Source organism: Catharus ustulatus, chromosome 12, assembly GCF_009819885.2.
Source record: "Catharus ustulatus isolate bCatUst1 chromosome 12, bCatUst1.pri.v2, whole genome shotgun sequence".
NCBI lineage: Eukaryota > Metazoa > Chordata > Aves > Passeriformes > Turdidae > Catharus > Catharus ustulatus.
In genome coordinates, this window is record NC_046232.1 from 13733594 (window position 1) to 13746682 (window position 13089).

At 45.3% G+C, this 13089-nt stretch overlaps 1 protein-coding gene across 1 annotated transcript in view; it reads right to left on the reverse strand.

The window, feature by feature from the left end:
• The window catches only part of ABHD2 (abhydrolase domain containing 2, acylglycerol lipase), a 38204-nt gene extending 26991 nt beyond the window's left edge, over positions 1 to 11213 (reverse strand). Inside the window, exons 1-3 of the mRNA XM_033070529.1 lie at positions 11125 to 11213; positions 1444 to 1524; positions 432 to 632 (exon numbers count right to left, since the gene is read on the reverse strand). Of these exons, the coding sequence (XP_032926420.1) occupies positions 432 to 625 (194 nt within the window). The 5' untranslated portion in view covers positions 626 to 632; positions 1444 to 1524; positions 11125 to 11213. The remainder of the gene's footprint in view (positions 1 to 431; positions 633 to 1443; positions 1525 to 11124) is intronic.
• Between the last annotated feature and the right edge of the window lie 1876 nt (positions 11214 to 13089).

A 13089-nucleotide genomic window follows, 5' to 3' on the forward strand; every position in this document is an offset into this window, starting at 1 on the left:
AATAGCCAACCCTGTGTTCATTATAAGGGCACTGACACACCAGGAAAATGCTTCCCTCCTGTGAGCCCCAACAGATTCCTTCCTTAATAAAGAGTACAAGAACATGAACAAGTGCTGATTGCATCCATCCCTCCCCCCCATTTCCACAGACAGTGCTGCTGGTATAATATAATATCAGCATACAGCTTCTATAAAGATGGACAGTGATGACTTCTGGTATGCATCTATGGAAAACTCCACATAACAAGGCTTAGTCACAAATGCAGGTACCTGAGACAATAAAGAAATGCTTAGCTTAGAAAAGATTTATTTTAGTAAGAGTATACCTTGACATTCATTTCAACCCAAGTCTGTGAAACATGAGGAAGAACAGATAAGTGCAGCTCTTCTTCCTGTAATACAGGTCAACATGGAAAAAATATACTACTTACTCTTTGGTCAAAAGTGGGCAGGATTTGAGTAGAAAGCGAGCCAAAGCAGAGTCCTGGTAAATGAGTTCAGGAGGGGCAGTCGGGCTTTTTAAATTCAAGCAGCGAACAATAACATACAGAACAGCAGCAACTGCAGCTAGCTTCACCCCATCAAACACTGCTGGCAGCTCAGAGGTCTCCAATATTGCACTCATTTTTAGCCTGGAGATAAAAGAACGTTATTAAAGCTTTTAGAAATAAAGTGTTGGATATGAATATCAACTGTCATGTTAAATATACAGTTGTGCTAACCAACTAAATCTGTCAGTCAACACTGCCAGGAAATCCTAGCATACCAACTCAGACTAGCAACTTTCAAGTTGAAGAAAATTTAGCTGGTATTGTTCTAAACATCCTGACCAACAGAAGAAAAACTGGTGATCAGCTGTGAAGGAGATTTATTGCTAATCAGTGCTGCCCTAGAATTGCACCAGTGTCTCAGGTGTCAGCCCCTGGTCTGCAGCCAGTCAATACACACAGGATCTTGGCCAACACTACTCAGGTCAAACACAGGTTGGGTGAAAAACCAGGCTATAAAGGCACCTTGGCAGCTTTGGACATGTGCTCCTTCACAGGTGTACAAGCCAGACCTGAAAGAACTATTGTGTTAGTTCTTCAGCCTGATCTTGCAGCTCAGTGAGAACACTGGTATTAAGTCCTGCCTGCACTTCAGATGGCAATTTTAAGTATTGGCATTTTCAGCATTTTTTATTCACTGCAGTTCTGCAGCTGAAGGACTAGATTCATATCTACTTTTTGAAGGGCTCCAGAGTAAAGGAACAGAGGCAAAGAAGTATAAAAAAATATATCCTTCCAGCTTGAAATCAAATTCTTAAACTGATCCAGCTTATTTTGAACATACAGTTCAAACTTCAGCTGGCTGCATTTATTGTTGAAGGGACAGGTTTTTCCCTGGGTCTTTCCTAAGTCACATGGGTACCCCAAGTAAGATAAATGACAAGCCAAGTCTTACCAATTTCAATTTTCTTCAAGCTAGAAGAAATTGCCAGCCCTCAGCACACTTGTCACTGATCCACGTGCTGCCTGAGCTACGCTGTGGAGGGGAAAAAGCAAATTGATTATTACTGATAAAGCTGCATTTCTCAGCTGCAAAGGATGAACACAAATTTCTACAAGGGTCCCATCACAGATATGGCAAGCTATTTGTGTAGTCAGTCATAACCAGCTCTGATTCATCTGCATCAGAAATCTGTTGCCAGTGGACAGATTCCAGACAAGATCACTTGCCTACAGCATATTAACTCATTTGCAGGGTGCAAATGCAACTTCATGAGCCTAGAGACTTCTATCTCTGCAAGACTAGACATTGTTCTCAGAAAACCTACCCAAATCTCTTCCCATTTAAAGAACTAGGGTTAGCAGATACTCTTCTCAGCTTTGCAATATCTACAATGCTACCGAAGTGTGAAGCCAGACTGAAAGAAGTTTCCTGCTACTTTTACTCAGGCTTAGCAAGGCAGCTCACTCCTACAGATGGAAGCTTGTAAACAGTCTGTTTGTTCCCACACTTGCTTTTTGAGATGCTACAACACATCACACTTCAACACAGTGGGAGCCACAGGAGGTTCAGACACAGCCACCTAATTAATACTAGTGCACATGCAAGAAGGCTTGTTACAAGAATTGGATGATGCCAGTAAGAGAGAAAGCTTTCAGCCTGTGACCAGCGTAAGCAATACTTGCTATTAGAACTGCCTTCCCACAGGCACAACAAATCGATGGGGACTCAGAGCTTCCAGGAAAAGCTCCAGAACTGTCTGCTCTCTACCACAGCAGCTGCTTCCAAATGGAAAACACTATCAGGACAGACCATACCAAAGCCTTACTCTCCTTTATAGCAGGAGTACAGAGCCTCAGAAGTACTTTCTGTACCCAGTGTAGCTACATGAAAACCCCTTGGAAAAAAATATGTGACATCACGTATTAATACACAGCATGCTGGAAAGCTGCAAGTTACTGCCACCACAACCATCTGCAGAGCACAGCAGACTGAGGGATGCAGAGACATTTAATCTTGGACAATTCCTCAGCTTTTGTTTTCCAATTCTGAGCTTCACAGCAGAAGCAAGAGGATGGGCCACAAAAAGCCTTCTATTCTACTCAGAAGATTACATGGGCATCAGAAGACTTCAAGTACAACGCTTAGCTGCAGAATGTTCTCTCACATCTCTGCTTGGTAAGCTTTCACCAACACAACCTGTCAGTTCGGTAGGAGGCAATAGGCAAATCACAGCAATGGCTTCATCAGGGAAGGTACAACTGGCTAAAGAGCAGACCAGGTTCCTGAACTCAAGGACAATCAGGTGTTCAAGTAAATCTAAATCTCTCTCAGATCAAACTCCCAGAACTTCTGTTGACATCTGTTACCATCTTCCTATCATTGTTTTACTCAGATAAGAGACACTAATACCCAAAGACCATCCTGACTCCTGAATTTTCAGCTAGTTTGCTGTTCACAGTTTTCATCTTAGTGGATTTTTAAAAATAAAACTAAGCACAATTAGTCATTGTGATTTTGTATGAGTGACTCAGTATAACTGACCCAGGTAAACCCTGAGAATGTTCTCTCCCATATAATCTTTAGATTACAAACACACTACATCTTTTCTGATACTTTTATCTCATGTTAGCCTGTCACTCCCTTAAAACAGCACACCAGTTTGCCATTACTTCCAGAAAAATCAGATGTTGGTAGGCAGGATTATGTTTTGACACTTATCAACTCGTATTTTCCATTTTAGACAGTAAAACACACATTCACAGAACGTACACACCTCAAACATGTGGTAGACATTCATGTATTTGTCAAAATCTTTACCCAAAAGCTCAGATCAGCCTGTAGATGTAACACAAAGCTGGCACTGCTTCAATTGCACAACTTTCTGCAGTGATTACTTAAGCAGCGAATCTAGTCCATGAAGACTCCATGCCCTGTGGATTCAGCTGCGTCACTTGAGGAACTTCCTCTAAGCCCTGGTATTTCTGAGGACCTAAACAGACCTGTCTCAGCCAGGGCAGATTTGCAAGGGCTGAGTCAAGGCACTCAGCTCTAAAATTTTAAGGGTTTAGCTTACTAAAATGGATTTGAGCTTTGCCTCTAATCACATAGGACAAATGTCTCCCTCTTTAACCAGCTGGGATGAGGTCACCTTGCTTCTGTTTTGTTAAACCCTTTTTGCATTGACTCAAACTTGTCTGCTTAAAAAAAAAAATAACCACAGGGTTAAGCCAGACAAATTTTAATCTAGAATCTCCTCTAACTGGGTCAGCATTAATCTAAATAGACAAACATTTGGCTTTTTCCATATACAAAACATCAGACTCACTTCTGGGAAGCAATCAAGCCTTTCCATCCATCAAAGCATTTGAGATCCACATTGAGGAATCCAAACAAGTTGGAGCTCTTGGCCTCAAGGATGTTATTTTGAAGCATCTTAATTGCACTTTTTTTTTTTTTTTAAAATCACCAGCACAACAGCCCCAAAGATCCACAGCCCTGTCAAGCAATGATTTTAAGTCCCAATTTTAACTTTAAAATCAATCCCTGGAAAGCAAGTGCTGGATTTGTGGTCTTTTCATTTGCCCTTTCCTCACAAAAAGCTGAAAATCATGCTACAGAAAACATTTCAGCATTACTGTTAACAGAGTGCACTTCATCTGTACAAGTACAACAAGAAAAATATCCCAAGTCTCACCCTTTCCAGACAGAAACAGACAAAAGGACTACAAATGAGTAGAGCTACAGCAAATTTTGTGTAGCCTTTCAAAAATACTGGGTTTCTGGGAAAGCCATCATCAAAATATTTACTTGTACAGTAAGTGAATTCACAACTATCAACAAATCCAAGACCTGTACACACTGCAGTTCCAGGTTTACTGTGGAAACTTCCAGGGACAGAAGTCACTGTGACTCAACGGGGCACGCAGAGGATTTGGTGGCTACCAAACTTTACAGCTCCTCCACCCATGGAAGCAGAGTCTGTCCCTTCATACGGGAAAGGCAACATTAAAAAAAACAAAGATATTAAAGGAAGCTGTTCCCACAGGATCCTCCTCCCTCAGGCCTTTTAACAAGCCACTGAAAGCCTGGCAGACTCATTTATTTCACTGAATCATTAGAAATGCTTTGGGCTAATGCAAGGATGCAGCTATATGGAACACAAAGAGCAAAGGCCTCTTTGAGGGGAGTTTCACTAGCAAGATACTCTGTTCTCCAGTACATGGACTGAAGAATCTCGAAGGAACAGCATTTCCAGGAAGGGCAGCTTGGTACAAAAGCCTCATGGAGGCCTCCCCACCCTCAGCATTATAGCTCACTGATGCTCTCAGAGCTCAGCTGGACACTAAAACACTGGAAACATGCCTGGCCAACAGTGACAGTCTTTAAAAACTGCCTTTCCTACTCAGCTACAGCTTACCAAGCACAGCAATACCCTTAAACACCAGGACTCAGAAGAGCCAAATAGGCAATTTCTTACAGATTCAAGCAGGTAGACTTTGTCAACTAACACATCAGACATTTCCTGGGCTGGTTTCATAGATTTTATTATATGTTTGGGAATAAAACTCAAAGCAAGTATAACAGACAAGAGGAAAGCAAATCCACCCTACCTGAAAAAGCCATGCCTAGGCAGACTGGGATCAGAAATAAGGTGGGGCTTTTCCCCACCTTTTTAAGGAGAAAGGCTGAAGTTAGTTCTTTATTAAATGCTTCCAAGAAATTACTCATCTTTAATACCAGCCAAAGCTAATGACTCTTCTGAAAGATACACGGCAGAACTAGAAGGTACAGGCTTGTCACTACCAGGTAAGATATTTAGAACCACATTATGGGGAAAGGAACTCCATTAAGGAAAGGGTAAAAAGTGAGTACTGCACAGTTTATTTAATAAAGACAAATTTTACACTAGTGTATAACTTAAACATCACTCAGGAAGTGCACAGAAGTGTCACACTGCTGAACTTTCAGTGGTTTAAATACAAAAGATGAAGTTTAAAGACCACCCAGATGAAGATGAATACACTTGAGAAAGGCTCTGGAGCATGTCCTGATGGGAAAGGCTGCCAGACTAAGCACTGGAGGAAAAGCTACACAAGTACAGAACCTGTGTAAGAAGACTCATGAGGAAAGCCTCAAGCTTTATTGCACATATCCTGTCTTTCACCCAGCATTTGTATTAAAAAAGGCCTTTGTTTTTCTGCAAACTGTAAAGTCTAAACTGCTTTGTTTCCTGAAAATTACATAGACACAAGTATTTTAGGGCCACACCAATACAATGCCTCATCAGCTTAAGCACAAAAAACAAGTCATAACACCATTTATCTTGAGACTGGCATCTACCCAGCCCAAGCTCATGCACTGCAGAACCTCCCATTACCTTCAGTGTGGCTCAGAGAACACGTCAGAAGCAAATGCTGAGATACTGATGCATCACTCAGTACTTCAGGCCATTTAAAAGAGCCAGCTAATCTCAGACCTCAAAGCACAGAGGGTATAATTAAGAATTAGCTGAGCACTTAAGGCACTTACATTTAGGGTTAGATGTGGCCATGAGAGATGTCCTCAAGAGTCTGGCAAAGCCCACCACGGGTTTGTTGTCCAACATGTGACAGATTTTATCTCCAAATAAAGAGGGCACACTGACATGCCCCATCACTAGGGTGCTTTAAAGAACTCTATTTGGACAGCTTATTGAAGTCCTCAGTGCAAATACCTCTCTGTGCCAGGGCCATACCCAGGCCAGGATTTGGCTGGTTGGCAAGTACAGAACCCAGCAAACACAGAAATCAGCAAGTATTGTTTACACCCTGTTCCAAAAAAAAAAAAATTCTTGGCTGGGGCCTTCATTGGAACTTGACCTTTTCATCAGTCACAATACTTGGCTTGTACTAAATTTAGAGGTACTTTAAGGTTACAGGGACAAAGTTCATAGCACAAAGAACCACCAGCACAGTCAGAAAGACAGGTTTTTACCTTGCCCTTGAGGAGTTCTACACCTTCAGAACAGAAATCAAGAATCTCAGAGGGTTGAGTATACATCTCGAGGCAGATTGCCTAGAAATGCACCCAAGAATAAATTTATAGCCAAGAGGGCCAAAGGTTCCTCAGCACTCTCACTTCTCCAAGAAAGTTAATTTACAGTCAAATAAGCCTTGATTTTCACTTCCTTCTAACTAAAGGAACTGCCTTTGTTTCCACACAGTATCATTTTAACTGATCAGAAACAGTTCTGCTTCAGGACAGGCAGCTTTTATACATTACCCTAAGGTTGCTATGCAGAGTCCTTGTTAAGTCACCTTATCCTGGTTCCTGTTTCTGCCAAATGGATTGAAAACCTCTGCATTAGTTTTTATTGCACACACCTCATGAACATGATTAAACCAAGACAGGATCAGACTGACTTCACAGTAACCAATTAATTATGTTTGCTCAAATAACACAAGCCTTTGCTCTAAGATAAGGTGCAGAGACTTGGGACTGTCTCCCCAACCACAACCTTACGTAACTACAGGGCAAAGCTTCAGGTCCTTATAGAAGAGGTCAAGATAACTTTCAGGTACAGAGAAATGTTGGGCAATACCTTTCCACAGTCTTACAGCACTAGCAGGTGTCCCTTCCTTGCCATATAACTGTGCCAGGGAGCAGTGTTAAGCTCAAGGGAAGAAATGGAGTAAACAGACTGTAGAGAACCCAACAAACCACACTCAGTAGCTGAGGGAATGCTGCTGGAATCAAGCCACAGAGAGCTAAGTGAGCTAATAAAAACTGCATTATACACTAACCCTCCTCAAGGAAGCCTGCTCTATTCCTTCATTATATTTTGAAGCATCACATTGTTAAAGCCTCATTTATCCTCTGGCTCCAACCCCTCCATTCCCACACTGCCACAGAGCTCAGCTGAACATACTGGAGGAAGAGCTCAAAGTCCAAGCACATCAGAGCTGTTTGCTCAGCTAGAGGGTTGAGAAAGTGGGGAACATGCTCCACACACAGCAGGGAAAGCCCACCAATAACAAATCACAACACAGACAAGAGAATTTGATTTGAGAGCAGACCAGTTCAAGCAGTCTGAAAACACCTATAGCGAACACGATGAAATGCTGAGATGCTGTTTCACTGAGGTCTTTAAAAACCTTGCTTACTTTGTTCCCCTGATGAGCAGCTCCTCTCCACAGGGGAGCAGAAGATTTGCAGAGTCATTCTCTCACAGCCTGTCCATGACAGATAGAAGAACCGCACAGAGGCGTAACACAACTCACACAAATACATTGAAAATGAAGCAAAAATGTCTCAGGACAGAACTCTACACAAAGAGTCAGGAGCTGACCAACACACAGAGCTCCATCCCTGCTGATTACTCAGCTTCTCCCAGACTGCAACTAAAAGAGGTTTTTGAGCACTACAGCAGTCACCAGCAGTTCCACGTGCAAAGAGCTACCTTGGTCTCCTGCTGAATCAGAGTGGCAGGCTAGGGGTACTACAGGCTCACATTCTAGGACACTTTGTCCTTACCTCTTACAAGGAGGTCCACTGTAAATGACTGTGCATGTGCTTGTTTCACTTAGTAGAACCCTTCATATTCACATATGCTCAACCAACACTTCACAGAACTGGGTGTTCCAGATAAGGGAGAGTCACACTCGAACCCTCTCTGCACAAGCTTTTTGGAACCTGCAGCTCTATACAAAAGCACCTCAAAGCATCCTCAAAGATAAGTTTAGAAGCAGGACAAGCTATTCAACAGTGAGCCTCTCAGTAGCAGTCAGTCACTTGTCCCTTCCTATGAGGAGCCTGTACATCCTATACTTTTTGAGTACTCAATGTCCTGAATAGGGCTGCAGCTCAGTTAATTGCAAATAAGACATGAGACATTTCAGAAAAGTTTTGGTGTTTGCAGTATTCACAACCCATGTTAGCAAAGGAAGTTGTCAGTGTAATTTATTTTAGTCAGACTGAACCCATGATAAGGAGAAACAAAAGCATTTCTCAACAGCAGGGAGAGTAATAGGCAACTGCACTTCTTGGTCTGTCTGGAGATACAGAAAAATCTGTTGTCTGCCAAGTCTGGCACCACCTTCCACTGTAATTACCTCTAAGAGCTCAGGCACAATGACGTTTCAAGCACCTGGTTTGTACTGAACTGCTTTGCAAAGCATTTTCAGTTACTGCTGCCTGATACTGGCAAAGTAAGGCTGGCAGTCAGAGACAATCTTTATTACTAAGTCAACTGAGAGAGCTGAAGGAAAGATAAGCCCTTGGGTGTAGAGGCCTTCCTAGAGCCAGAAAAGGCTAAGACAGCTGCCCCACAGGGTACCATCAGTGTCACTCATATGCTGGGCAAGTGGGACTTTGCTTCTCCACAAGGACAGTGTGCCCTCACACACTGCAATTAAATCAGCTGAGTTTGATCAGATGTTTAACTGCATATAAGCTTAAACTCTGCAAGATATATAGACAGAAGAAGAGCAAATACTTGCACAGAAGAGCAACTGATCTATAGCACATTAAGAACAGCAATTCAGAGCTGTAACACATCATGAAACACTTCCAGAGAAACTCAGAAGTGTTGATGAAGACTCCAAAGTCCTAACAAACTACAATTGTTTAGGCTTTTGCTGAAAAGTCCAAGTGACCAGTTTCAGGTCTTTGCACCTTTCAGTAGGAATGACAAGCATCCAAGAACTCAGCACTTACACTCCTACCAGAGACTGAAATATCCTGCTCTTGCTTAGCTTAATCCAAGTTCTGGTACTGCCAGAGCTGGCAGTGTAAAAGTCCAGATGAAGAGGCAAGAGACATGAAAGAAGAAATGTAACAGGACAACGTAATTCCAGCAGCACCCGGGCATATCACTGCTATAAAGCAACCATTTCCTATCCCACCAAATCCCAACTAGAGTATAGCTAGAACTTAGTAGACTCAGAAAATGTCTACATATGTCTGTGTCAAGGTCAAAGGGTGTTATTTTACCATCTTTCCTTCCCAGTGCCACATCCCAGAACAATTCTTTCAACATGTTAATCTGAGTTTTCACATGACAAGGTTAATAAAGCAGCTTTATGAAACAGTAAGAGTTTAAGCTGCTATTCACTCCCTGAATAGAGAAATACACCTTTTACAGGAAGAGTAGAACAAGCTAATTTTTAAGTTTAACTCCATCAGAGACAGTTCTGCAAGACAGAAGGCTTTGTCCACAACCTCCATATCTCTTCCACACCTAAAAAAGAAAGTCTGGCACTACCTTAGGTCTGCCTCGCCTTTTGTGCGGCTCATTCAGTCAGTAACGCAGAGGATCTCCCATGCAAAAGCAATTATTTTTATGACTAAGAGAGGAATTAGGAGAACTCTTGACTTTGAGACCAAAATAAGTGATGTTTAGAATAAGAATGCTGCATGTCCACTGAGCTAAGAAGAGATAAGAGAAGCTATTGAAATGTCTTTTGTGATATGAGAACTACGCAAATACCTCAGAGAGAATATGATAAATGAAAGATAGGACAGCAACTCAAGACTACTTGTCAATGGCAAAACTCCCTGCATAGGAAATACACATTATCAAAGAAAATGAGATACCACAAATGCAAACAACTGAACTGAGTGCTCTATGGACACCACATCAGCAGGGACTAGAACGTGTCAACCTAAGCAATATTATGAACATAGCATGATAACTAAGGCATGTAAGACAAACACACTGTACCAGTTATAGCTGACTAAGTCAGGAACATTTGTTACAGAAGGACGCACCAGTGCTGTGAAAGCCAAAAAAGCAATCTAAGAGGCAGGCAGGAATCTTTAGTATTTGCCAGACCAGTGACAATTGTTCATCAACAATAAGAGGAAGCTGCTGCGAATTCTGAGGGAACCCACACGAGAATGCAAGTACAGAATGCAATTCCTCCAGCCATAAGCGCATGAATAAAGCTCTTCCTGACACACCTTTGCAAACAAGTTAACATCAGGTAAGAGATCTCAGCAGCTTTAACTCATCAATTGCGATAGATACACGGGCACATCCTGTGCTGGAGTTGAGTCACAAGTTACACCTGCCGGTGCAGGATGGAGCAGAGCCCCATCGCACAGGTAACAGGCAGGCACACAACCGGCACCAGAACCGAGCCTGCAGCGGATGCAAGATGCACGTAGCAGGGTCAGGACCCTGGAGGGCGAGCAGCAGGAAGAGCCTCGCTTAGCGGGAGCAGTGTGAGCTGACAGGGGCACAATCCCCCGGCTCTCATTCATGCAAACACCATTCCCTGCCCCGCTCGCAGCCCAGCTCGGCCCTCCCTCCCCGCGAGCACGGGGATGCGCTGCTCCCACCCCTGCTCTTGTCCTGCCCAGCCTCGCAGCCCCACGGAGCCAAGGCAGAAGCTGTCACCGCACCGCCACCTCCCAGAGCTTCCAACGTCGGGGAGAACCGCGAGGGGACCGGACACGGACCGCCACAGCCCCACGAGGGGCATCCCCATCTCCCCCCGGGCAACAAACGCGCGGGGCCGGGGTGTGCAGACAGCGCAGGCAGGACGGCGGCTGGGCAGGGGCAGCCCGCCAGGCCCGCCGAGATGCACGGGGAGGAGGCCCGGCCGTCCCCCGAGCCCTGCGGGAAGGGGCTCCCGGGTGCCCCCACCTCACCTGCAGCCCCGGCCGGGCACGAAGCCCCCGACAGCTCCCGCCGCCGCTCCCGCCCGTCTGCCGCGGCCTCACCGCCCGCTGCCCTTTACCGGCCGCCCTCGCCCTCCCATTGGCCACCGCCGAGCGGCTTCCGCCCAGGCCCGCGCGTCGATTGGTCAGAAGGCGAGATAGGGACGGGCGCTCCATCACTGACGCGCGGGTGCCATTGGCTGGAGGAGGAGCGGGGGGCGGGACTCCGCGGTTCCAATGGCTCGGGCACCTGTCAGTCAGGGAGAGGACGGTGATTGGCGGCGGCGGGCTGGGGCGGGGCTATCGGCGGCGGCGGGGACGGCCGTACCGCGGCCATGACAGAGCGGGGCCTGGGGGCACGGCGGGTGTGAGGGGTGGTGGCAGTGTCTGTCTCAGCCTCCGCCGCACGCCGCTTCCTGCTGCCAGAGTCACCGCCCGTGACGTGAGGGATGCAGCCTGGGGAGCGGCTCCAGCTGAAGGACGCGGTTGCTCCTCAGTGACCACTCAGCTCGGTGGTCTTGAGGACCAAAAATCCCTGCAGGCTGCTGATACGCCGTGTGGTGTACCCAGTGCTAGCTGCTGGTTACATAATACTGCATCTTTTAGAAACAGTGTCATCAGGGTTAGAAATGGTGGCTGGGCCTTCCAGACGCTGGGTTTGTTTATCATGGGCCCACAGGCCAGCTCTGTGTGGGACACACCGGGACCGCCCTTGGGCTGGGCCGGCAGCAGCGCAGGCTCTGCCCTGGGCCCTCAGAGTGCTCAGCGTTCTCCCACCGAGTGGGCTGTGTGACGGGGACAGCGACTCAGAGGTAGATGGACCCTGCTCCATCTGAAAGGCATTGGAGGAAAATAAATGATAAGATAAAAAGCTGTCCACAGTGCAATGTTTATAAACTTATTTTTTTTGTATTCTTCCAAAAGAGCCATGTGTTACATTGCTGTAACATTAACCATTCTTAATAGTTGCTTTATATAACTGGATGGAAAAATCCTTCCTCTCATTTCACATATTTTGTTTCCTGTGTTTACTGGGTGTTGGAGCTTCCTACGTGGAGAAAGCTCTCGAGGAGCAAGTCACATTTTCCAGGGCGCTGTGTACGTGGAGAGATGAGTAACTGCTGTAGCCTGAGTCACAGGGAAGGAGGGAGTTCTGAGCAAGGGCAGAGAGGGAAATTCTGGAATAAAGGCGGCAGAACAGACAGAGAGCCTCCTCCTCTCCTCCATGCTTACTACAGGTGTGATCCCACACCACTCAGTCAAACAGAGTTGTATTCCTTATCTTTTAATTAAGCTTGTGAAAATACCCAGGGTTTATGGTTGCTAAATTTGTCAGCGGGTCAGCTGGGCAGAGGTTCGGTGTCTCAAGGCAGCTGAGTTATGCTTGTGATCAAGTTAACAGATAGGCTCAGCAGATAAACATCCGGTATCAGACTCAACTGAGTATTTGAGGAATGTGTTTGAGTTTGATTACAGAAAATTGCAGTCCAATTGATTCCAGGTGTACGCTAGCTCTTTCACCATCTGATCCAGGCAGGAAAAAACAGATCCAGGCAGGAAAACACACCTCAAGCTGGAGCTGAGCCTCCAGGCAAGGCTTTTATTTTAAGTCCTCGAGACTGTTGGAGATTTCTCTGACCTGAGAGAAGCTCAGCTGTCAGATGAGAGCTCTGTTACCCACCTGCCATAAAACAATGCAAACCAAACTTGCTGCTCACTTCTTGCTTAGGAGAGGTGAACACTGAAGAGGTGGCAGCATAAATTTACAGGTGGCTGTGGCAGTGGGAGCCAGAATCCTGAGCTGTGTCTATTGCGAGGAGGGAAGTGATGGAAACAGTGCTGTGTCTCCAGAAAGGGAGAGAAGAACCAGAGCAAGTCGTTGGTGTTTTACTTTGGGCAGTGTTGAGGGGTTCCAGCTGCACCTTGTAGGGTGGGAGCAGGGATGTCTGGGAGGAA